The sequence below is a fragment of the Callithrix jacchus genome, chromosome 17 (assembly GCF_049354715.1).
Source record: "Callithrix jacchus isolate 240 chromosome 17, calJac240_pri, whole genome shotgun sequence".
Taxonomy (NCBI): domain Eukaryota; kingdom Metazoa; phylum Chordata; class Mammalia; order Primates; family Cebidae; genus Callithrix; species Callithrix jacchus.
In genome coordinates, this window is record NC_133518.1 from 5,252,568 (window position 1) to 5,278,330 (window position 25,763).

At 43.1% G+C, this 25,763-nt stretch overlaps 1 protein-coding gene across 2 annotated transcripts in view; it reads left to right on the plus strand.

Moving 5' to 3' along the window:
* LOC103791085 (coiled-coil domain-containing protein 77) overlaps positions 1 to 25,763 on the plus strand; it is a 39,722-nt gene that overhangs the window by 8,602 nt on the left and 5,357 nt on the right. For both annotated transcript variants that reach the window (XM_078353691.1, XM_078353692.1), the window contains 5 exons: positions 2,551 to 2,782; positions 15,350 to 15,450; positions 16,889 to 16,961; positions 18,496 to 18,651; positions 20,131 to 20,279. In XM_078353691.1, coding sequence (XP_078209817.1) covers positions 2,609 to 2,782; positions 15,350 to 15,450; positions 16,889 to 16,961; positions 18,496 to 18,651; positions 20,131 to 20,279 — 653 coding nt within the window. In that variant the 5' untranslated portion in view covers positions 2,551 to 2,608. The remainder of the gene's footprint in view (positions 1 to 2,550; positions 2,783 to 15,349; positions 15,451 to 16,888; positions 16,962 to 18,495; positions 18,652 to 20,130; positions 20,280 to 25,763) is intronic.

Below are 25,763 nucleotides of genomic sequence, written 5' to 3' on the forward strand. Positions count from 1 at the left end.
AAGAAAAGAAAGAAAATATGAACTGTTAAGTAGGTGAGCACTGTGGCTCATGCCTGTAATCCTAGCACTTTGAGAGGCTGAGGCGGGCAGATCACAGGGTCAGGTGTTTGAGATTAGCCAACATGGTGAAACCCCACCTCTACCAAAAAAATAACAAAAATTAACCAGGCATGGTGGCGTGCGCCTGTAATCCCAGCCATTCGGAAGACTGAGGCAGGAGAATTGCTTAAACTCGGGAGGCAGAGGTTGCAGAGCTGAGATCACACCATTGCCACTCCAGCCTGGGCAACAGAGCAAGACTCCATCTCAAAAAAAAAAAAGTTAAATAAAATAGTATTTCTCTCACAAGTTTTTAATGATTGGGAAAATATCTAAGGTTTTCTTCATACAAGTTGACAAATTTTAATATCTTCATGCTTATTTATTAGAAGCAAGCACATATATTAACTACAACTCAGAGCTTCTGGTATAGTTTCTTCACTTTGTTGTCTGTTTTGTTATGTTGTAAATTGTAGACAACCAAGCTGGATTTATTTTCACATAAGGGTTACTCTTCTTCTGTACTATTTGTTTTCTCACTTCCATTGTTTTAGCTCAAGTCTTGTTTGCTAGAAGCAAACAAACAAAAATTTCATGTCCACCCTTTTTTTTTTTGAGACGTAGTTTTGCTCTTGTTGCCCAGGCTGGAGTGCAGTGGCATGCTGTCAGCTCACTGCAACCTCCAATTCCCAGGTTCAGGCTATTCTCCTGCCTCAGCCTCCTGAATAGCTGTGAATACAGGCGTGTGCTATCACGCCCGGCTAATTTTTGTATTTTTAGTAGAGACGGGGTTTCGCCATGTTAGTCAGGCTGGTCTTAAACTCCTGACCTCATGATCTGCCCATTTTGGCCTCCCAAAATGCTGGCATTACAAGTGTGAGCCACCATGCATGGCCTTTTTTTGTTTGTTTGTTTGAGATGAAGTTTCACTCTTGTTATCCAGGCTGGACTGTAATGGCGCAATCTTGGCTCACTGCAACCTCCATCTCCCAGGTTCACATGATTCTCCTGCCTCAGCCTCCCGAGTAGCTGGGATTATAGGCATGCACCACTAAGCCCTGCTAATTTGTATTTTTGGTAGAGATGGGGTTTCACCATGCTGGCCAGGCTAGTTTTGAGCTCCTGACCTCAGGTGATCCACCTGCCTCCACCTCCCAAAGTGCTAGGATTATAGGCATGAGCCATCATGTCCGGCCATACCCAGCCTTTGATCAGAGTCTTTTGCCACTTATAACATCTAGTTCTAGTCTGTGCAATTCAAATGTCTCAGATGTTAGAGATTAGCATCTGATGTGATTGTTCCCATTGCAGTATGTTTGTTTCTTTTTTTTCTTTTTGAGACAGGGTCTCCCTATTTTGCCCAGGCTGGAGGGCAGTAGTGCAGTCTCAGCCCACTGCAATCTCCACCTCCCATGTTCAAGCAATTCTCCTGCCTCAGCCTCCCAAGTAGCTGGAATTACAGGCATGTGCCACCACACCCAGCTAATTTTTGTATTTTTAGTAGAGACTGGGTTTCACTGTTTTGGCCAGGCTGGTCTTGAACTCCTGACCTCAAGCAATCTGCCTGCCTTGACTTCCCAAAGTGGTGGGATTACAGGCATGAGCCACTGTGCCTGGCCTGCAATGTGTCTTATAGTACTGCATTTTCTAATTGTTACTACATGGTCTCACTTAGTTTATATTCTTTTTTGTGTGTGTGACAGAGTCTTGTTCTGTCGCCAGGCTGAAGTGCCGTGGTGTGATCTTGGCTCACTGCAATCTCTGCTCCGGGGTTCAAGCAATTTTCCTGCCCCAGCCTCCAACAGGAATTACAGGCACATGCCACCATGCTCGGCTAGTTTTTGTATTTTTAGTAGAGACAGGGTTTCACCATGTTGACCAGGCTGGTCTCGAACTCTTGACGTCAGGATCCGTCCACCTCGGCCTCCCATAGTGTGAAGATTATAGGCGTGAGCCACCACACCCAGCCTATATTCTATTTTTTAAAATTATTTCTTTAGTTTCTAATGTATTTTACTTTTACTTTTTTAGAGACAGGGTCTTGCTGTGTTGCCCAGGGTGGACTGGAAGTCCTGGGCTCAAGCAGTTCTCCCACCTCAGCCCTCTGAGTAGTTGGGACTGCTCAGCTACTCAGCTGTGCCACCATTCCTGGTTCTAACATGTATTTTGAATTTAGCTTTAAACCAGTAGTACTTGGAAGATAATTAATAAAATTATTTACTATCCTGTAATATCAAACTTTCAACTTTTTTTTTTTTTTTAAATAGAGACAGGGTTTCACTGTATTTCTCAGGCTGGTCTTGAACTTCTGGGCTCAAGTGATTCTCCCATCTTGGCCTCCTAACGTGCTGAGATTACAGGCATGAGCCACTATGCCTGGCCAAACTTTCAAATTTATGAGCACCTTAATTATAAGCACTTTAAGAATACAGAACACCCTTTTATTTAGAAAGTTATAACTCATAAACTTTCACGGAGTATGATAAATATTTCCTTTCTAATTTCACATAGGCAAACAGTTGTCTCCAAACGTGGTGTTGCCATCAGTGATTCCACCAAGAGGAGGGGAATGGCAGATTCACTGGAGTCAACCCCCTTGCCTTCCCTAGAAGATCACCTGGCCAAACTCTGTCCTTCTAAGGACCTCCTGGAATATTATCAAAAGAAGATGGCTGAGTGTGAGGCAGAAAATGAGGACTTACTGAAGAAACTGGAACTCTACAAAGAAACTTGTGAAGTACAGGTAAAGAGACAACACACACGTTTTTAGATCTCTGATGAAGTCTTCATTAATTAGAGATGCTATAGAAGTACCAGCTTGTATCATAAGCAGATGTTCTATAAAAATATTCCTATTTTATTCCCCAGCCCACCTTCCTGCCCTTCAGGCCCTCCTTGGATTGTAACCCCCAAAACTACTCTTCTTATAAAATCTTAAATTCTGATATCTCCACATTTCTTATACTTGTAGTTCTTTCATCTTCTAACCTGACTAGTCCTTAACTTCTTTGTTACCTTCGTAACTTCCTAACTTTTCAGTTTTCTAAGTGCTACCTATAGCTCTGACATCGTGGCCTTCAAACCTAAACCCCATGTTGCTTTACTTTGGTAGTAACTGCACTGCCTGTAAATGACCCCTTGCTCAATTATTCTTTTGCTCCACCTGTATAGCAAAAACCTTGTCCTGTGCATCACAGGATGTTTAACAGCTTCCCTGGCCTCTACCCACTAGATACCAGTAGCACAACACCCCCAGCTGTGACCATCAAGAATGTCTCCAGGCTGGGCATGGTGGCTCACGCCTTTAATCCCTGCACTGTGGGAGGCCAAGGCAGGTGGATCATGAGGTCAAGAGATCGAGACCATCTTGGCCAACATGGTGAAACCCCGTCTCTACTGAAACTACAAAAATTAGCCGGGTGTGGCAGCATGCACCTGTAGTCGCAGCTACTCGGGAGGCTGAGGTGGAAGGATCACTTGAACACAGGAGGCAGAGGTTGCTCCAGCCTGGCGACAGAGCAAGACTCTGTCTCAAAAAAAAAAACAAAACCCTGCTCCATCATTTTTCTCCACTTTCTGTTGTATTTTTAACTTCTTGCTTGACGTTAGCTTTTTCTTCTCAGTATATAAACATATTCAAGTTTTTTCCAACTTAAAAGAAAAATTAAAAACTCTTCCTTCATTGTGCTTCTCTCTCTAGGTACTCTTTTTATATAAATGGCTCATTCTTTTCCCAGTCGCACTTCCAGAATCATGTAACTTTCCCATTCACTGAAAGGGAAATTTCTCGACTGCAGTTTCATCTCTGTCCTCGCCACACCACTAAAACTGTGCCTTCTGTGGTCTCCAAGTACTTCTTTACCAAACTCATCTCTTTTTTTTTTGCCCTTTGCAGGGTTTGTCACTTTTGACCTCTCCTTTTCTAAAATTTTCTTCCTTTCTTGATTTCTGTGTCATTTTTCTTTCACGATTTCTATCTAACCTCTCTGATCACCTCATCTTCGTGTCCATGAACAACTCTCCTTCCTTACTCTTAAATGTCAGAGTTCTTCCAGATTCGACTGTAAATGATCTTGTATATTACACTACTACATATGTGATGGTGACTGTTAAATCACTAACCCTGACTCACTTTTCTCCAGAGCTTCCTTTCTCTACCCCAGCTTCCGCACCCACACATGTACTGCCACCATTTCACCTCCCTTCATTCCTCATTCCTTAACTTTTTCTTTATTCTTTGTCTTGGTAAGTGGCATCATTGCCTCCGGTTCTGCCAAGCCCATTACACTGAAATCATTTGGCAAGTCTTATTGATTCTGCTTCCTAAATACTACTTAATCCATTCCCACACCTATATCACTCTTGCTGAGATGCTCATGCAGACTCTCGAGTTGCATTTAAACTGAGACAGTGTCTTCCTTGCCAGTACCTGCTCTGCCCTCTTACATCCCCAGTTGGCCTCACACTTTTCACTCTAGCAGCACTGAAATATTTGTAGTTGTCCAAATTTATTAGGCTTTTTTTTTGGACATTTACTTGTCATTTTTATCATGTTATGTATGTATACAATGAACTACATTGTAGTTCATTCCATTTGGGCTCTTGAATAGCCTCAGGATGGGGGCTGGTTGCCAGATAACAGTGATGCAGCATCTCTAATATATTTACTGTGACTCGGGGTGAGCCACCATGCCTAGCCTAATTTTTTTATAGATTCTACAAAAAAAGTGTTTCCAACCTTGTAAGTTCCACTGTGGTCCTGTATGCTGTACCTTTCTCCAAATCGCTTGTTAATATTTACTTGTCATTTTTATCACCTTATGTCTGTATCTGTGGACTTCTGGATTTTTTGTTTTTTGAGTCAAGGTCTTGCTCTGTTGCCCAGGCAGGAGTACAGTGGTGTGGTCATAGCTCACTGCAGCCTCAAAGTCCTGGACTCAAGCAATCCGCCTGCCTCAGCCTCCCAAGTAGCTGGGACTACAAGCATGTACTGCCATGCCAGCTATTTATTTATTTACTTACTTACTTACTTACTTATTTATTTAGAGACAGAGTCCAGCTCTGTCACCAGGCTAGAGTTCAGTGGGGTAATCTCAGCTCACTGCAACCTCCGCCTCCCAGATTCAAGCAGTTCTCTTGCCTTAGCCTCCTGAGTAGCTGGGATTACAGGCACATGCTGCCACGCCCAGCTAATTTTTGTAGTTTTAGTAGAGATGGGGTTTCACCTTAGTGGCCAGGATGGTCTTAGTTTGTGACCTTGTGATCTGCCCACCTCAGCCTCCCAAAGTGCTGGGATCACAGGCATGAGCCACCACACCTGGCTTGCTTATTTATTTATTTATTTTGAGACAAAGTGTTGCTCTTGTCACCCAAGCTGGAGTGCAGTGGTGTGATCTTAGCTCACTGCAACCTCTGCCTCCTGGGTTCAGGCAATTCTGCCTCAGCCTCCTGAGTAGCTGGGATTATAGGTGCCCGCCACCACGCTGAGCTAATTTTTGTATTTTTAGTAGAGACTGGCTTTCACCATGTTGGCCAGGCTGGTCTCCAAATTCTGACCTCAGATGACCCACCCACCTTGGCCTCCCAAGGTGCTGGGATTACAGGTGTGAACCGCTGCGCCTGGCCCAGATTTTTAATTTTTTTGCAGAGACAGAATCTCACTCTATAGTCTAGGATAGTTATGAACCGTTGGGCTCAAGCCATCTTCCTACCTTAACCTCCCAAAGTGTCGGGATTACAGGAGTGAGTCACTGTGCCCAGCCTTCTTTATAAAATCATTTTTAATGACCTTAATTTTAAGTGTTCAGTTCAGTAATGTTAAGTGTGTGTGTGTGTGTGTGTGTGTGTGTGTGTATGTATACATACACATACCCATTTTTTTTTTTGAGACAGAGTCTTGCTCTCTCACCCAGGCTAGATTGTGCAGTGGTACAATCTCAGCTCACTGCAACCACGGCCTCCTGGGTTTTAGTGATTCCTGTGCCTCAGCCTCCCAAGTAGCTGAGATTATAGGGTGTGCCACCACGCCCAGCTGATTTTTGTTTTTTTCAGTAGAGATGGGGTTTCATCATATTGACCAGGCTGGTCTTGAACTCCTGGCCTCAAGTGATCTGCCATGCCTGCTGTGTTAAGTATATTCACATTGTTGTGCAGCTGATCTTCAGAACCCTTTTCATCTTAAAAAACCAAAACTCCATCCCATTAAACAGATCCTCATTTCTCTCCACTCCTTCTGTAACCACTATTTTACTTGCTATTTCTATGGATTGGAAGTAGAGCAGTATTTGCCAGGCACGGTGGCTCACACCTGTAATCCTAACACTTTGGGAGGCTGAGGTTGAGGGGGATCACCTGAGGTCAGGAGTTCGAGACCACCCTGGCCAACATGGTGAAACCCTGTCTCTATTAAAAATACAAAAATTAGCTCAGCATGGTGGCACATACCTGTAGTCCCAGCTACTCAGGAGGCTAAGGCAGGAGAATCATCCAGGAGGTGGAGGTTACAGTGAGCTGAGATTACACCATTGCATTCCAGCAACAGATCAAGACTCTGTCTCAGAAAAAAGAAATAGAGCAGGATTTATCTAGAATAGAGTGAAATCATACTGTAGTTTTTCTTTTTGTGACTGACTGACTTCACTTAGCATAACGTCCTCAGGTTTTGTCCATGTCATAGCATGTGATGAGATTTTCGTCCTTTCTAACAACATCAGGCTCTGTCATGGTTCTTATTTCCTGCTCTCTCTTCTTAGAGAACCCACCGTCTGCTTATCCCTCCCCCAGTCCTCTGTTCCTCTGTCAGGTGTCAGCTCTTTGGTGGGAGTACTTTGACTTCCCAAACAGATTTTAGAATTTTATTCCTGCCACACTTTCCCCACACCGTTCCACCATGCGTGCTACCATTAGCTAGTTATTTTAGAATTTTATTCCGGCCACAGTCTCCCCACACCGTTCCACCATGCGTGCTTCCATTAGCTAGTTATTTTAGAATGTTATTCCGGCCACACTCTCCCCACACCGTTCCACCATGCGTGCTTCCATTAGGTAGTTATCTTATTTTAATCATTTGCCTCTCTCCCGTGAATTTCCTTAGCTCTGTAGACAGGAATCATATCTTTTCATCTTTGTTTTCCTGCATGTAATAATAATGCTTATGCTATAGGAAGCATTACCAAAAAAGTGTGGATAGGCCAGGTGTGGCTCACAGCTGTAATCATGGCACTTTGGGAGGCCAAGGTGGGTGGATTGCCTGAGCTCAGGAGTTCAAGCCAGCCTGACCAATATGGAAAAACCTTATCTCAACTGAAAATAAAAAATTAGCCGGACATGGTGGTGCGCACCTATAATCCCAGCTACTTGGGAGGCTGAGGCAGAAGAATCACTTCAACCTGGGAAGCAGAGGTTGCAGTGAGCTGAGATCATCCTACCCCACTCCAGCCTGGGCGACAGAGCAAGACTCTGTCTCAAAAATAAAAGAGAAAGTATAGATAGAATAGGTGAATCATATGGCATTTTGGATTCTATAGTCCATAAAAGGAAGATGTGAGAGCTTTGATGTTAAGTGCAAACTTCACACTCATTCTGTAGCTTTTAAACACCAGTCAAGGTCATGCATGGTGGCTCATGCTTGTAATCCCAGCACTTTGGGAGGCCAAGGCGGGAGGATCACTTGAAGGCAGGAGCTTGAGACCAGCCTTGGCTAACATGGCGAAACCCCATCTCTACTAATAATACAAAAATTAGCTGGGCATGGTGTCATGCACCTGTAATTCCAGCTACTCGGGAGGCTGAGGCATGAGAATCACCTGGGAGGTGGAGATTGCAGTGAGCTGAGATCGTGCCATTGCACTTCAGCCTGGGCAACAGAGTGAGACTTGGTATATATGTATGTATATATATATGACTAAATAAACAAATAAGACTTGGTCTCAATAAATAAATAAACTCCAGTCTATATATACATGCCTATTGCTGTCATTTGAATTCTGTATTGGTGAAATTATTTACTTTAGAATATTTCTACATTAATAGACTGCTCCCTGTCCCGTAAGAGATACTCCATGGAAACCCAGTATCTTTCAAGTATCTTACTGTGTTTTTTGCAGCATAAACTTGAATGTGATTTACAGGAGAAAGAGGAAGAGATTGATGAATTGCAGAAAGCTCTAAGTGATATGCAGGTCTGCCTCTTCCAAGAATGGGAACATGTTTTACGCCTCTACTCAGAAAATGACCGACTGAGAATCAGGTACCGAGTAGGAGAGGGGAAAGGTTGGAGTTATAACTTGAAATTACTTTATTTATTTATTTTTGAGACAGCCTCACTCTGTTGCCCAGGCTAGAGTGCAGTGGTGCAATTTTGGCTCACTGCAGCGTCTGCCTCCTGGTTCAAGTGATTTTCATGCCTCAGCCTCTTGAGTAGCTGTGATTACAAGTGTGCACTGCAATGCCTAGCTAATTTTTGTATTTTTAATAGAGACAGCGTTTTGCCCTGTCAGCCAGGCTGGTCTCCAACTCCTGGCCTCAAGTGATCCACCTACCTCAGCCTCCCAAAGTGCTGGGATTACAAGTGTGAGCCACCATGCCCAGCCCTTTAAATTACTTTTAAAAAGATAAATTTTTCCACATTAATTCTCTTAGGTTGTATTCCATAGGAAACAGACTCTAAGATGGAGATTTGCCTTCAGGGCAGTTATGGGAGAAGCTCTCTGATAATAGCTATGAGCAGATTTGGGCAGAGATAGAATAGGAACAGATACAATGGTAACAGAGGCCTTAGTCAACCCCATAGGGAGCACTAAGGATAGGGGGGCCTTTTGGTGGCAAAGGACTCAAATTTGTGTCCCCACATTGACCAGTCATAGGATGCAAGCTGTCCCCAGGGAGGGTGTGTAGACTTGGGAGAGGAAGCCCCCTTGAGCCAAGTGAAATTTTTAGAGAAGAACTGAGCTCCTGGGAGATGAATGTCTTGGTCCTGAGGGGGAATTGAGCAGTACACTACATGTTCCACTACAGTACACTTCTGTGTGTGTGTGCTGGGAGTGGAGGACAGGGGGTAATATATACATAACATAAAGTTACCATTTTGGCCATCTGAAGTGTACAATTCGGTGGCATTAAGTATGTTCATACTGTTGCACAACTGTCACCCCCGTTCATTTCTAGAACATGTTCATATTCCTAAGCTGAAATTGTGTACCCATTCAGCAGTAGCTCCTGCATCCCCGTTACCTTAGTCCCTGGGACACACATCATTCTACTTTTCATCTCTATGAATTTGACTATTCTAGGTACCTCATGTAAATGGAGTCATATAGTATTTGTTACATCGGGCTTATTTCACTTAGCATAATATCTTCAGAGTTCATCCATGTTGTAGCATCTGTCAGAACTTTCCTCGTTTTTAAGACTGAACAACGTTCCATTATATGTGTGTACCACATTTTGTTTATCTATTCACCCACCGGTGTATCTCAGCTCACTGCAACCTCTGTCTCCCAAACTCAAGCGATCTGCCCACCTTAGCCTCCTGAGTAGCTGGGACTACAGGTGTGCCAACATGCCTGGCTAATTTTTTCTGTAATTTTTATAGAAACAGGGTTTTGCCATGTTACCCAGGCTAGTCTCCAATTCCCAAGCCCAAGTGATCTGCCAGCCCTAGCCTCCCAAAGTGCTGGGATTACAGGAGTGTGCTACTGTACCCAGAAGTAGATCATATGGTAATTCTGTTTTTATTTTTTTGAGTAACTACCATACTATTTTCTATAGTGGCTATACTGTTTTATATTCCCACCAGCAGTGCACAAGAGTTTCGGTTACTCCACATCCTTGCCAGTATCTGTTATTTTCTTTTTTTTTTAAAGCTTTTTTTTTTTGAGACAGGGTCTTGCTTCGTCACCCAGACTGGAGCACAGTGGCATGATCTTGGCTCACTGCAACCTTTACCTCCCAGACTCAGGTGATCCTCACACTTCAGCCTCCAAGTAGCTGGGACTACATACATGTAGCACCACGCCCAGCTAATTTTATATATATATATATATATATTTTTTTTTTTTTTTTTTGGTAGAGATGAGGTTTTACCATGTTTTCCAGACTGGTCTCAAATTCCTGAGCTGAAGCAATCTTCCTGCCTCAGCCTCTGAAAGTGCTAGGATTATAGGCCTGAGCCACTGTGCCTGGCCAACACTGGTTATTTTCTGGGGTTTTTTTTTTTTTTTTTTGGAGACCGGGTCTTGCTCAGTCACCCAGGCTGGAGTACAGTGGCAGGACCACAGCTCACTGCAGCCTTGACCTCCCAGACTCAGATGATCCTCCCACCTCAGCCTCCCAATTAGTTTGGGGCCACGAGTGTGCACCACTATGCTTGGCTAATTTTTGAAGAGATGAGGTTTCACCATGTTGCCCAGGCTAGTCTCAAACTCCTGAGCTGAAGTGATTTGCCCAGCTTGGCCTTCCAAAGTGTTAGGATTACAGGTGTGAGCCACTGTGCCCAGCCTTATTTTCTGTTTATTTGATAGTAACCATCTTAATGGGTGTGAGGGAGTCTCACTGTGGTTTTGATTTGCATTTAAAAATGTTGAGCATCTTTCATGTGCCATTTGTATATCTTCTTTGGGGAAATGTTTATTCAAATCTTTTGCCCATTTTAATAATTGGGTTAATTTTGTTGTTGAGTTGTAGAAGTGCTTTTTTGTTGTTGTTGAGACGGTCTCGCTCTGTCACCCAGGCTAGAGTGCAGTGGCATGATCACGGCTCACTGCACCCTCTGTCTGCTGGGCTCAAGCTGTCCTCCCATGTGAGCCTCCCGAGTAGCTGGGACTACAGGCATGTGCCACCAGGCCTGGCTAATTTTTGTGTTTTTGGTAGAGTCAGAGTTTTGCTATGCTGCCCATGCTGGGCTCAAACTCCTGAGCTCAAGTGACCCACCCATCTATTAGAGGTGTGAGCCACCGTGCCTGGCCATAGAAGTTCTTTATATATTCTGGATATTAAACTTTATTAGATATACTGATATATGCAAATATTTTCTCCCATTCCATAGATTGCCTTTTTATTTTCTCCTTTCTTTTGTATTTTAGAGACAGGGTATCACTGTCGGCCAGGATGATCCTCCTGCCTAAGCCTCTGGAATAGTTGGAACTACAGGCATGTGCCACTATGCCTGGCTAATTTATTTTCTTTTTTGTAGCAACGGGGGTGGGGGGTCTCACTATATTGCTCAGGCTGGTCTTAAACTTCTGGCCTCGGGTGATCCTCCTGCTTCAGCCTCCCAAAGTGCTAGGATTACAGGAATCAGCCACTGTGCCCAGCCAGGAGTTTTTAATTTTTATGAAGTTCAATTTATGTATTTTTTTCTTTTGTTGCTTCCGCTTTTGGTATCACGTCTAAGAAAATTGCCAAATTCATTGTCAGGAAGCTTTTCTTCTATGTTTTCTTTGAAAAGCTTTTGTTTTTTGTTTTCTTTTTTGAGTTGGAGTTTTGCTCTTGTTGCTCAGGCTGGAGTGCAATGGCGATTCTCCTGCCTCAGCCTCCTGAGTAGCTGTGATTACAGGCATGTGCCACCATGCCTGGCTAATTTTGTATTTTTAGTAGAGAGGGTTTCTCCATGTTGGTCAGGGTGGTCTTGAACTCCCGACCTCAGGTGATCTGCTCGCCTCAGCCTCCCAAAGTGCTGGGATTATAGATGTGAGCACTAGAAAAGAGCACTTCCTGCCTCTTTTAAAGTTTTAATTATTTTAGCTCTTATGTTTAAGTCTTTGATCCATTTGAGGTTTTTTTTTTCTTTGAGATGGAATCTTGCCCTGTCACCAGGCTGGAGTGCAGTGGCACGATCTCGGCTTACTGCAACCTCTGTCTCTCGGGTTCAAGCGATTCTCCTACCTCAGCCTCCTGAGTAGCTGGGACTACAGGCACCCGCCACCATGCCCGGCTAATTTTCATACTTTTAGTAGAGACGGGGTTTCACCATGTTGACCAGGGTGGTCTCAATTTCTTGACCTCATGATCCACCCACCTCGGCCTCCCAAAGTGCTGGGATTACAGGCATGAGCCACCAAACCCGGCCTTGAGTTAATTTTTGTATATAGCGTTAGGTAAAGTTCCAACTTCATTCTTTTGCATGTGGATGTCCAGTTTTCTCAACACCATTTGTTGAAAAGACTTAGCCACATGGTTTATTTTTATTTTTATTTTGAGACAGGGTCTCCCTTTGTCACCCAGGCTGGAATGTTGTGGCACAATCTTGGTTCACTGCAACCTCTGGCTCCCAGGCTCAAGTGATCCTCCTGCGTCATCTTTCCAAGTAGTTGGGACTACAGACACAAGCCAACACACCTGACTAATTTTTGTATTTTTGTAGAGACAGGATTTTTCCATGTTGCCCAGGCTGGTCTCAAACTCCTGAGCTCAAGCGATTAGTCCTCCTCACCTCCCAAAGTGCTGGGATTTCAAGTGTGAGCCACCGTGCCCAGCCTCGCCACATGGTTTTTGATGTCCCATGGTCAGGTGCTCCATTTCTAGCAGGATCTACTAGCATGACAGAAGCTGGTTTTTAAATGTTTTGTCATTCTCAGCTGTAGACAGCATAGTCTTGCTGCAGATTCTTAGAGGGTCTTTTACGATTCTTGTAATGGTGCTTGCTGTAAACTCCACTTGGTATCTTGTGCCACCACAGATACCATAGGATCTGCCAAGTCATATGTCCCAAGCAATAGAGCCTCCTTTCAACTCGGGGCCACACTGAAAGCTCGCCTTCCATGTCAGTTGATATATGGGATACTGATCCCAAAATACGAAGGGTGTTGTCTACAGAACCTGAAGACGCCTTTCAGGCATTATGCTTCCTTCTTGTTGGTAGCAGGTACCAGAGGAAATAATTTGATCTTTACTTCGGGGGGAGTATCCTGATATACCTAGATCACACCCTTAAAAACTTTACGTATGTGCTTTGTAAGGTTCATCTCCAACTCTTTGTTGCACATGTGTCTCACCAAGGGTTCCAGTGCACTTGCTCTTTCTTGTTCATGTGATTTAATGCGATGTCATCAGTAGTGAGCTCCTGGCGATTTGTGAAGGAGCCAGATCCAGATTCCTCTTTTTTTTTTTTTTTTTTTTGGAGACAGAGTTTCACTCTGTTGCCCAGGCTGAAGTGCCATGGCAAAATCTTGGCTCACTGCAACCTCACCTCTTGGGTTCAGGCAATTCTGCTTCAGCCTCCTGAGTAGCTGGAGGCTACGCCTAGCTAATTTTTGTATTTTTTAGTAGAGATGGAGTTTCACCATATTGGACAGGCTTGTCTTGAACTCCTGACCTCGTAATCCTCCTGCCTCTGCCTTGCAAAGTGCTGGGATTACAGGTGGGAGCCACCTTGCCCGGCCCAGATTCTTTTATACTATATTGACAGAGAAAAAATGCATTAACATGGCCCTGGGGGAAGACTCTAAAAGTACACCATTGTAGACACCACATGATATAAACTGCCTGTGGTCTTTTGAGGGGTAGAAAAGAATGCATTTACCTAACTAGTGACCACATACCATATGCCTGAGACCAAGTAATTGTGTTCCAGCCTGGCACAATGACTGAAATTGGGACCTACTTGCTAGTAGTCTGCTGTTATCCTCCAGAATCCATCTGGTTTTGTATAGGTTGTAGTGAGGAATGAAATAAGGCTTTGATAAGGACCTCCACCCCTGCATTCTTTAGGTCTTTATTGATCATCTTGACTGGGTAGGGAGGGGCGGTTTCAGCGGCTTTTACTTAGCTTACCCCAGAAGCCAAGAAGCTAGTTTGGAGGTACTGCCACCTACCTAGTATGACCATTTTAATCATTTGGGAACTGAAGACATGACCATTGATTTGGTAGATCCAGTAGACCTGCTGTGAGCTAGACGTGCACCAAAATTCCATTTATTCTTTGGTGCCCACATGCCCCAGTGCCATCATGATGCTTCAGGTTTTGTGGTATCAGCGTCAGCTTAGACCCTGCATCCAGCAATCCTTCAAATACCCAGGTCTTCCCTTTTCCCCAGTATATAGTTACTTGAATAAATGGCTATAGGCCCTTTGAAGGATGGGGGGAATCAACCATGAACATCTACCCTGTAGTGTCTCAGGGTCTTACCTCCTGGGATTTCTACCCTCTTCTTTAGGTAATAGTCCTGGGGACTTATAAAACTGACTTGGGCCTGGAAAATGAGTCAGAGATTGTGATTTTGCATGGGATGCAGCCCTCAGCCTCTTTTCCATCTTTGACTTACCTTTTATTGTTTAGGCTATACTCTGTTGACTACCCATCTACCTTGCTGTGAGAAATGTCATGTTCTATAAACCATCTCTGTATCACTGGCTCTGAAATCCCTTTTTATGTTTTTTATTTTTATTTTTATTTTTGAGACAGAGTCACACTGTCACCCAGGCTGGAGTGCAGCGGCGCTGTCTCGGCTGACTGCAGCCTCCACCTCCCAGGTTTAAGCAATTCTTCTGCCTCACCCTCCTGAGCAGCTGGAATTACAGGCACACGCCACCACACCTAGCCAATGTTTGTATTTTTAGTAGAGAACTCCTGACTTCAGCCTCTCAAAGTGCTGGGATTGCAGGTGTGAGCCACCACACCCAGCCTGAAATCCCTTTTCAGCGTTGGCCTCCTTGGTCCAGTCCAGACCTGAGCTATCTTAGGTTGGGTTCTCTGGGAAACAGACTGTGCCATGGAGATTTGCTTGCAGGAATTGTATTGGGAAGTAAGGCAACTGAAACTGGGATTCAGTTGCAGCAGGCCTCAGCCAACACCACAGGGGTCTCTGAAGCTGGGATGGCTCTTGAAAGATATCCTGAACTGAGGCAAGGGGATTGGATTTTTGTGTCCCCCTCATTGACCAGGCACTGGATATGAGCTGTCCCCAAGGAATAAGAGGCAGAAACCGGGGTGAGGCAGTTCCCTTGGCTGGAGATTCAACTACAAGCTGTCAGCAGACAGCATTCCTGGCAGGTGGCAGAATGAGCCCATAAGCCAAGAAAAATAAGATCTGAGCAGTGCTCCTCAGCAGCCACTACAGTTCCCTTTTAGAATCAGCACAAAATGTCCTGGCCCCTTCTCTCTGAATGGAAATACCTGATGTTTTACAAAGTAGAGCTAAAGTCTAGGTACATCCTATTCAGTTTTAATTTGAGGTTACTATTTTAATTTGAGGTTTAACTTTAGTTTGAGGTTACTATTGTTTAAAAAAATAGAAGGGAGATCCTTTAAACAGAAAAGTTTACTTACTTGGGACATATAATAATGTGTGTTTGCTTTCTATGAGAATTACAGGGAACTAGAAGACAAGAGAAGAAAGATCTAGAATCTCTTGGCTCTTGTGGGAACAGACACTGGAGAAGTGACCTATTTTTTGTAAGGAGCCTCCTCACAAAGTAAGTAATCTTTGGTGGAGCATGGTGAGGGTGGCTTTACAGATCACAGGCTAGGGCCCGTCATCAGAAGAATTTTAGCATTTGCTAGAGAAGGCAGATGGAGAATTAGCTATCATAATGCCGTGTTTGCCTGAGTTTTAAAAGCCTTTTTGTTTGAAGACCTTGGGAAGTAGCATTGTTTACCTCGTTTCACTGTTTAGAAACCTGAAGCCCAGAGGGGTGGCTGTTTTAGCTGAGATTGAGAGAAAAGAAGGAGCAGACTGTGTGGGAGACAGTTTTGGTACTTAAGTTGCTTTTTAAATCTTTGTTTATGCTGATTGCAAATCTAATCCGTGGTCTTTACTAAAAACAAACACAGAGTATAGTAATCTATCATATGAAAATGGCAGGTTCTCATAATCCTATACCACAGAGATAATTCATTATTAATAGTTTGGTATATATACTTCCATCTGTTTTTCCATTCCTATAGAAATAGTGATGTGTATATGTATACTATTTCTTTTTTTTCACTTATATAAACAGTTTCTGAGCATTTTTATACATATCTGTATATGTATATATCCATTTCCTAAGGGTCTTTGGTCAAGAGCTGCTTTTTTTTTTTGAGACAAAGTCTCATTCTGTTACACAGGTTGGAGTGCAATGCGCAATCTTGGCTCACTGCAGCCTCTGCCTCCTGGGCTCAAGCAATCCTTTCACCTCAGCCCAAGCAGCTGTGACTACAGGTGTACACCACCATGCCCAGCTAATTTTTGTATTTTTTGTAGATACAGGGTTTTACCATGTTGTCCAGGCTGGTCTCAAAACTCCTGAGCTCAAGCAATCTGCCCGCCTTGCCCTCCCAAAGTGCGGGGATTACAGGCATAAACAACCACATCCACCAAAGAGCTGCTTTTAAAAAGTTTTTTTTTTTTTTAATTTTTTTTTAGAGCTGAGGTCTTGCTCTGCTGCCTGGGGTAGACTCACACTTCTGGGCTTAAGCACCGTCCTTCCACCTACAGTCAAGTATCACTGTGCCCCAAGCTATTTTTGTTTTTGTTTTTAATCATGTATTACTAAATAGCCTTGCAATTTTATTTAGGTATTTATTTTATTTTTTCTAGAAACAAGGTCTTACTCTGTTGCCCAGGTTGGAGAGCAGTGGAGTGATCATAGCTCACTGCAGCCTTGAGCTCTTGGGCTCAAACAATCCTCCCACCTCAGCCTCCTGAGTAGTGGGGACCACTCAGCCAACTTTAAGTTTCTATCGTCAACACAGGGTTTTATCCAATTTGTTACTTTGCCTGCGTGGCCTCTCATATGCATGACATCCTTATATAATATCAATTTTGACAAATTTAACTTAGAGTTTTCGATCTGCAGAACTAAGGCAGATCAAAAAGTAAAATATTACATTTATAGGAAGGCACTTCTATACCAGTTTTTGCTTCTTCAGGTCACCATTCTCCAAAAGACTATCCAGGCTGTGGGTGAATGTGAGCAGAATGAATCTTCAGCTTTCAAAGCAGGTAACAACCATATAACCTATTAGAAATTCTCACTGATGCAGAATTGACAATCACAGTGCAGGCTGGGCATGGTGTCTCATGCCTGTAACCCCAGCACTTTGGGAGGCTGAAGTGGGCAGATCACCTGAGGTCAGGAGTTTGAGACCAGCCTGGCCAACATGGTGAAACCCCATCTCTATGAAAAATACAAAAAATTAGCCGGCGTGTTGGCAGGTGCCTGTAATCCCAGCTACTTTGGAGGCTGAGGCAGGAGAATTGCTTGATCCCGGGAGGCAGAGGTTGCAGTGAGCGGAGAGATCACACCATTGCACAACAGAGCAAGTCTCTCTTTTTTTTTTTGAAATGGAGTCTTGCTCGTTGCCAGGCTGGAGTACAGTGGCATGATCTCAGCTCACTGCAACCTCCGCCTCCCAGGTTCATGAAATTCCCCTGCCTCAGCCTCCTGAGTAGCTGGACTACAGGTGCGTGCTACCACGCCCAGGTAATTTGTGGTTTTTTGTTTTGTTTTGTTTTCTTTTTCTTTTGTATTTTAGTAGAGATGTAGTTTCACCATGTTGGCCAGGATGGTCTGGATCTCCTGACCTTGTGATCTGTCTGCCTTGGCCTCTGAAAATGCTGGGATTACAGGCATGAGCTACCACACCTGGCCAACTCTGTCTCAAAAAAATAAGAAAAAAAGAAAAGAAAATCACAATGCAGACAACCGGAAATGTTTTCCTACTGTACAGTGATAATTGACATTCATGATGATGCCTTTGGTGATCTAATGTCTTAATGAGCTTTTCGAATCATCCAAGAAATTAAATTTTGCTCAGTTCAATTTTTAGTCTTCCTTATTTTTAAAATAACCTTGTCTTTTGAAAATTGTGTGATGTGTCATAACCAAAATGTTTAAGTTTTGTTTTTCTTATTCTGTTTGTTGATTGATTGAGACAGACAGGCTCTGTCACCCAGCCTGCAGTGCAGTGGTGCAATCATGGTTTACTGTAACCTTAAACTCCTGGACTCAAGTGACCCTCCCACCTCAGCCTCCTGAGTACCTGGGACGATAGGCAAGCACCACCACACGTGGCTAATTTATTTTATTTTGTGTAGAGTGGGGTTCTCACTCTGTCACTCAAGTTGGCCTTGAACTCCTGGCCTCAAGTAATTGTCCTGCTTTGTCCTCCCAAAGCACTGGTATTATAGGCATGAGCCACAGCACCTGACCTTATTCTGATTAAATAGAATTTTATTAAGAAATAGACACAACTATTTTAGTGGTTTATTCTAAGGAAAATTTAGTGGTTGATTGTGCCAGAAGATGAATAATATGGTTATTTAGGTGACATCCAGCAGAGTTCCCTTATAGAGATTCCTATTCCAAAAGTTAAGCCCTGTAGTTACAATCTTTCCCTTTTTCCTTATTTTCTTCCCTTACAGGTAAATGAATCTGAACTCCTCTGCACAGAAAATGCTGATATTTCAATAATAGACGGAAAAGCTAGGTAAAATCTTGATTGATTTTGTTTTCTATTTTATATCCTAAAATAAGCAAAAGAAGACCATCAAGAGAAAGAGGAGAAAGTTCTGGGCATTATCAAAGAGACATACAGACGCTGATCCTACAGGTAAAGAATGTATTTTGGCAAACCAAGATGGCTTTTATCCACAAGTTGAACTTTATATAACATATCTTCAGTATCATGTGGTAAGTATCTCACTGCACACAGGTTACGTTTAAGCACCATGTGATTAAGAAAATTGTGGTCATTCCTAATTTCCAAGAGCTTATATTTTAAAACCATCCTTTTCTATTGGAACATTCTAAAAGCGCTACTCTGCACCTTTAATTCAATATGCTAAGCCCCACCCACCAAAACCATTATAAAGTAAGAATTCTCTGGCCTAGGGGTATGCAGAGAGTTGCAGAAGGAAGCTTGTCTGTGCTGATATATCAACATTTGGTGGTACATTCATTTATTTAGTGCATGAGTTCTAAAGTCTGGGAAAGTGATGAACTATTAACCTCCTGGTTATTATGTGTCATTGGAACCATGATTTTTTATCTAATTGCACTAAAGTTTCTGTCCTCATTAGGATAAGTCTCTTGATTTAAATGACAGTTTTTTCCTTTGGCCAGTGTCTCCATGTGGAGTCATGGCAGCCAGACAGAGAAGGAAATTACATTATATTCATTTTGCTCTACTTGTTGAAACCAAAAACTAAGAAAAGAGTCATTCTGTTTCTGTGCAGCTAAGGTGTCTTAAAAGGGAGGCAGTTAGGGAGACAGCAAAAAGGCACAAATCACAGGGTCGAGGAAATTGAATTTTGTAGCTTTGTTTGTGTAATGTTGATGCTGGGTTTTGTGTGGACAAAGAATCTACTCTTGTGTAGCCTAACCCCATTTATAAGACATTAAGAGGAGGCCGGGCAAGGTGGCTCATGCCTGTAATTCCAACACTTTGGGAGGCTGAGGCAAGTGGATCACGAGGTCAGCAGATCAAGACCACTCTGGCCAACATGGTGAAACCCTGTCTCTACTAGAAATACAAAAATTAGCTGGATGTGGTGGCACATGCCTGTAATCCCAGCTACTTAGGAGGCTGAGGTAGGAGAACTGCTTGAAGCAGGGAGTTGGAGGTTGCAGTGAGCCAAGATTGTGCCACTGTACTCCAGCCTGGTGACAGAGCAAGTCTCGGTCTCAAAAAAAAAAGACATTAAGAGGAATTGGGCTGGGCATGGTAATGCCTATAATCTTAGCACTTTGGGAGGCCAAGGAGAGATGATTGCTTGAGCCCAAAAGTTTGAGATCAGCCTGGACAACATAGTAAGACCCCATCTCTATAACCCGAGACCAGCCTGGACAACATAGTGAGACCCCCATCTCTACAAAAAATAAAAGTAAAATTAGCTGGGTGTGGTGGTACACACCTGTATTCCTGGAGGCTGAGGCAGGGAGGACTGCTTGAGCCCAGGAGATTGAGGCTGCAGTGAGCTATGATCATACCACTGCACTCCAGCCTGGGTGACAGAGCAAGACCTTGTCTCAAAACAAAGAAGAGGATTAGAATTGAGACTTTTTGTTTGTGTTTGTTTTTTAATTTTTCTGGAGAAAGGCTCACTTTTCCTAGAGGTATGAAGTAAGTGGAAGTAGGGCTGGATTTCTCACACTTTTTGGCCTGTCTAGGTGGAAGCACTGCAGGCTCAGCTGGGAGAACAGACCAAACTTTCTCGAGAACAAGTGGAAGGGCTCATGGAGGATAGACGGATTCGCCTCGAGGAAGTACAAGTTCAGCACCAGAGAAATCAGGACAAAATCAAAGAACTAACCAGAAAGTGAGTGTCTAAGAAGCTGTGCCTAACAGGTGTTTTATTTTTCTGAGTGGCTTGAACTTTAACATTTTGTACTTGAGCAACTGTGGGTCACAGAACTGAAGGGAACCTTGAAAAAATTGTCTTCCTCAGAAACACCTGCCTCTAGGTGGATGAGTGTCTCGCTTTTCTAGGCATGCTGTTGAAGAGCTGATGAGTTTTTCACCTGCTCCTTTAAATCCATTTTAGCGTTTTAGCTTGCTTCTGGTGGTTAAGAAGTTCTTCGGCTGGGTGCAGTGGCTCACGTCTAGGCGACAGAATGAGACCCTGTCTCAAAAAAGAAAAAAGTGTTATTTTATCCACTGATGTGCTGTTTGACTCAATGTACTAGGGTCCTTTTCATTTGTTTGCCCCTTCATGAATATGGAAAAGATGAGTTTACATATCTATACCAAAAAACCTGCACACTCAGTATTTTCATCAGAACTCTGCCAGTGCTTTTTTCTAGAGACGTGTCATCATTTTTGTCTTCTAAGAAATTTTTGACCCAAGAAAGGCAGGATTCTATTTTTTTCAAACAGATTGAGTTGGTGTAGTGTATTCTTGGTTATCAAAATACTCAAAAAGCTTTGGGATTTTGAATTGGTAAATATCTATGATGTGTGAAACAGCATGATACATACTGTATGATCTCAATCCCATAAAATGGGATGTTGTGTCTACACACAAAGACTTAGAACGTCCTATAAACTTTACAGTTTACAAACTGTAAAGTGCCTCTGATTGTGGCTGATTTTATTCTTTGCTTCTTGTGTGTTTCAGTTTCCTATAATGTACATACTTTTTAAAAATTATTAGGCTGGGTGTGGTGGCTCACACCTGTAATCCTAGCACTTTGGGAGGCCGAGGCGGGAGGATCACGTGGTCAGGAGTTAAGACCAGCCTGGCCAACATGGTGAAACCCTGTCTCTATTAAAGATACAAAAAGTTAGCTAGGTGTGGTTGCATGTGCCTGTAATCCCAGCTACACAGGAGGCTGAGGCAGAATCTCCTGAACCCAGAAGGCAGAGGTTGTAGTGAGCCAAGATCACACCATTGCACTCCATCCTGGGGGACAGGGCGAGATTCCATCTCAAAAAAAAAAAAAAAAAATCTAAACAAATAAAAGCAAGAAATAGCAAACTCTGTCGTCATGGTTTTTGTTCCTGACCCGCTTGCTTTTCTTTACTTTTCTGCAGTCTGATTTCATCCCCACCATTTTATGAAGCATGCCCTTTCTGGGATCATCATTGACCTCTTAACTTTTTTTTTTTTTTTTTTTCCTGGAGACCAAGTCTCACTCAGTTGCCCAGGCTGAAGAGCTGTGGTGCCATCCTGGCTCACTGCAACCTCCGCCTCCCCAGTTCAAGCAATTTTCCTGCCTCAGACTCCCAAGTAACTTGCATTACAGGGGCACGCCACCACACCCCGCTAATTTTGTATATCTAGTAGAGATGGGGTGTCACCATGTTAGCTAGTCTGGTCTCGAACTCCCGACCTCTGGTGATTCACCTGCCTCGGCTTCCCAAAGTTCTGGGATTACAGGCATGAGCCACTGCGCCCGGCCGTCCTCTTAACTTCTAAGACCAGTTATATCTCTGTTCAGTCCTTATTATACTTAGTATCTTCCTGCATATTTGCCATCACTGATCAGCCCCTCCTTGAATTCATTTTTCTTGATTTCTGCAGCACCTGTCTTTCTTGGTTCTTCTACCTGTCTAACCACTTCACCCTTTTGTCTGGTTCTAGAGGCCAGACCTATGCCACAAGGACATCCTCAGTTGAAGGTGTTTGAGCCTGTCAAATTCATTATTACTGAAACCACACACACTGTTTGTCTCTTCCAACAAATACCCGCGTCCCCATCTCAAACCTACGACTTTTTTTCATTTAGTTTCATGGCATCACATGTATTCAGTTTCCCAAGCTTGAAACCACAAGATCATCTTCAACTCTTAAACTTACTCCTTAATTCCAAACACTATGGACTGTAAGCCTAAAAACGCTCTTAAGTCCATTTTCTGCTCTCTCATTGTTTTGTTTTGTTTTTTTCAGTAGACAGGGTCTGTTGCCCAGAGTATGAGTGCGGTGGCGTGATCATAGCTCATTGCAGCCTCGTACTCCTAGGCTCATGCAGTCCTCCTGCCTCAGCCATTCAGGTACCTAAGATTACAGGTGCATGCCACCAGACCTGGCTTATTTTTATTATTTTTTGTAGAGATGGGGTCTCGCTGTGTTGCCCAGGCTAGTCTCAAACTCCTGGCTTCAAGCAGTCCTCTCACCTCAGCCTCCTGAAGCACTGGGATTACAGGCATGAGCGACTATGCCAAGCCCTGCGTTCTTATTCTTACTACATTAATTCAAGCTCTATTCCTTTGTTTAATTGTTGCAGTAATCTACCTGTTCTTCCTGTCTCTGATCCTTTGTATTCTTACAGTCCTCCTGACTACTATGATTAGTTCCTCTGTTAGGAATTGTCAACTGGTTAAAAATATTTCATAGTCTCCACTTACCTTATAATGAAGTCCTGATACCTTAGCATCCGTTTTTAGGGACATCATCATTTGACATCAAATAAAGTTTTAGCCTCAGCTCCTCCCCTGTTGCTGTAGTTCATCTTGTGCTTCAGCCAGACTAATTATAACTATTGTTTATGGGACACTTGTTACGTGGCAGCACCTTCCATCACCTCCTTCTTTGATGACTTCTCTAGGCCAACTTCAGTTCTTCCTTCTCCCTATTCCCATGTTTAGCATGCCTCTGTGGTGACACTTATCACCACGTATTGTAATGCTGCCTTTGTTCCCAGAGTCTTGCTGTGTGGCTTCTGCCCTTCTCTCTGTGCACAATAGGCACACAGTAAATATTTGTTGAATACGTAACAGTCCTTATCAAATTGTACCTTACCATCACTTTTGTGCAATAAACATCCTACCTTTTAAAATATTTTCTCATGTTACATTCTTCATTCTTATGTCATTTTCTTACTGTCTTCCCAAACGTTTCTAGTGTCTATTTCTCCATTGTCAAGTGTGGTGATTAAAATTGGACATGATATTCAAATTAGGATCTCTGAAAATTGCAGGGTAGAAAATGTCTTCTGGCCCTTACAAGCTATGTTTCTTTTCTTTTCTGTTTTTGTTTGTTTGTTTGTTTTTGAGACGGAGTCTCGCTCTGTTGCCCAGGTTGGAGTGCAGTGGCGCCATCTCGGCTCACTGCAACCTCCGCCTCCCAGGTTCAAGCAATTCTTCTGCCTCAGCCTCCCAAGTAGCTGGGATTACAGGCACTCGCCACCCCGCCCAGCTGATTTTTGTGTTTTTAGTAGAGACAGGGTTTCACCATGTTGACCAGGCTGGTCTTGAACTCCTGACCTCAGGCGATCTGCCCACCTCAGGCAATCTGCCCACCTCAGCCTCCCAAAGTGCTGGGATTACAGGCGTGAGCCCCCACACCTGGCCTGCTGTGTTTCTTTTAACATAGTATAATGTGTTTGCATTTGGCCAGTATTTCTCCATTTTCATTTCTATTTTTAATATTTTTGCACTTAAGTTTAGCATCTTGACTTTTCATTGAGTTTTGTTTCTAAGGGACAGATATTTTAAAATTGTCACAGTAATTTGTAATTTTTTATCTGTTTTTCCAGAATATCAATAACTTTCCTTGTTTAGCATTATCTTCACATCTGAGCACGTGATTGGTTCCTTCCATTAGATAGATCTTCCTATGAATGGCATGAAATCCAAGGCCATTAATGACTGCCCTTTGGGTGTCACTTTCAAGCTACTAGTATTTTAACAACCCCATACTTTCCCGGTTTGTAATTGAGAACATAATGTAAGACAGAATAAAATAACTCATTGAAAGTGGGGGAGATCCGTGTGGTAACTGAATCAATCTCTCTCTATACACAAGCATACATACCTGACTGCATATATTCAACTTGTGCCATTTACTCTACTGTGTGCTTGGCACTATGCTATCATTTTCCTCTTATCTGTTACGAAAATAACTAAATGGATCCGACATTATTTGTTCAGTAGAAAACTATAGCGATTGTTTCATGATATTTAACATTCTCGCAAGCAGTTAGATCATTCGGTATAGCATTTTTCTAGGTGTTGATGTTAAACTGATGAGTTGCTAGCTTCCAGGGGTATTGTTTTTAGAGACAGAAACATTGTCTATCCCCAAATTTCAGGAAATAGTCATCAAGAATCTGTTTACTGCCTGTGTATGTCTAGTAGTTAGTATTATCCTTGACAATTTCATGGCATTGGGGCAAAAATAAGCGATAAATAAGGTATATGCTTTCACTCAGGCTGGGAAAAAGTGCATGTTGACAGTTAAAATATGACAGGTGAGCAAGTGTTGGATTATAAGACGAGAACATTAGCACTGTTATGGAATTTCAGAGAATGGAGGAACTAAAATAGGCTAAAGTTGTTGAAAATGACTTCATGTAGGAAGTTGACTTTTTAAAAAGGAAGCTAGGTGCAGTGGCTCACACTTGTAATCCCAGAATTTTGGGAGGCTGAGGTGAGAGGATTGTATGAGCCCAGGAGTCCCAGACCAGACCAGCCTAGGCAACATAGCAAGACCCTGTCTCCTTACACACAAATATTTTTTTAATAAGCTAGCACACCCCCCTGGGAGGTAGTCTCAGCTGCTTAGGAAGCTGAGACAGAAGGATTGCTTGAGCCCAGGGGGTCGGGGCTGCTGTGAGCCATGATTGTGCCACTGCACTTCAACCTAGGTGACAGAGCAAGACCCTGTCTCAAAAAAAAAAGTTATTTTTCTCTTTTTTTTAAATTTTTTATTGGATTATAGGTTTTGGGGTACATGAGCAGAGCATGCAAGACAGTTGCGTAGGTACACACATGGCAGTGTGCTTTCTTTTCTTCTCCCCTTCACCCACATTTGGCTTTTCTCCCCAGGCTATCCCTCCCCACCTCCCCCTCCCACTGGCCCTCCCCTTTTCCCCCCAATAGACCCCAGTGTTTAGTACTCCCCTTTCTGTGTCCATGTGTTCTCATTTTTCATCACCCGCCTATGAGTGAGAATATGCGGTGTTTCATTTTCTGTTCTTGTGTCAGTTTGCTGAGGATGACGTTCTCCAGATTCATCCATGTCCCTACAAACGACACAAACTCATCATTTCTGATTGCTGCATAATATTCCATGGTGTATATGTGCCACATTTTTCCAATCCAGTCTATTATCAATGGGCATTTGGGTTGATTCCAGGTCTTTGCTATTGTAAACAGTGCTGCAATGAACATTCGTGTACATGTGTCCTTATAGTAGAACGATTTATAGTCTTTTGGATATATACCCAGTAACGGGATTGCTGGGTCAAATGGAATTTCTATTTCTAAGGCCTTGAGGAATCGCCACACTGTCTTCCACAATGGTTGAACTAATTTACACTCCCACCAACAGTGTAAAAGTGTTCCTTTTTCTCCACATCCT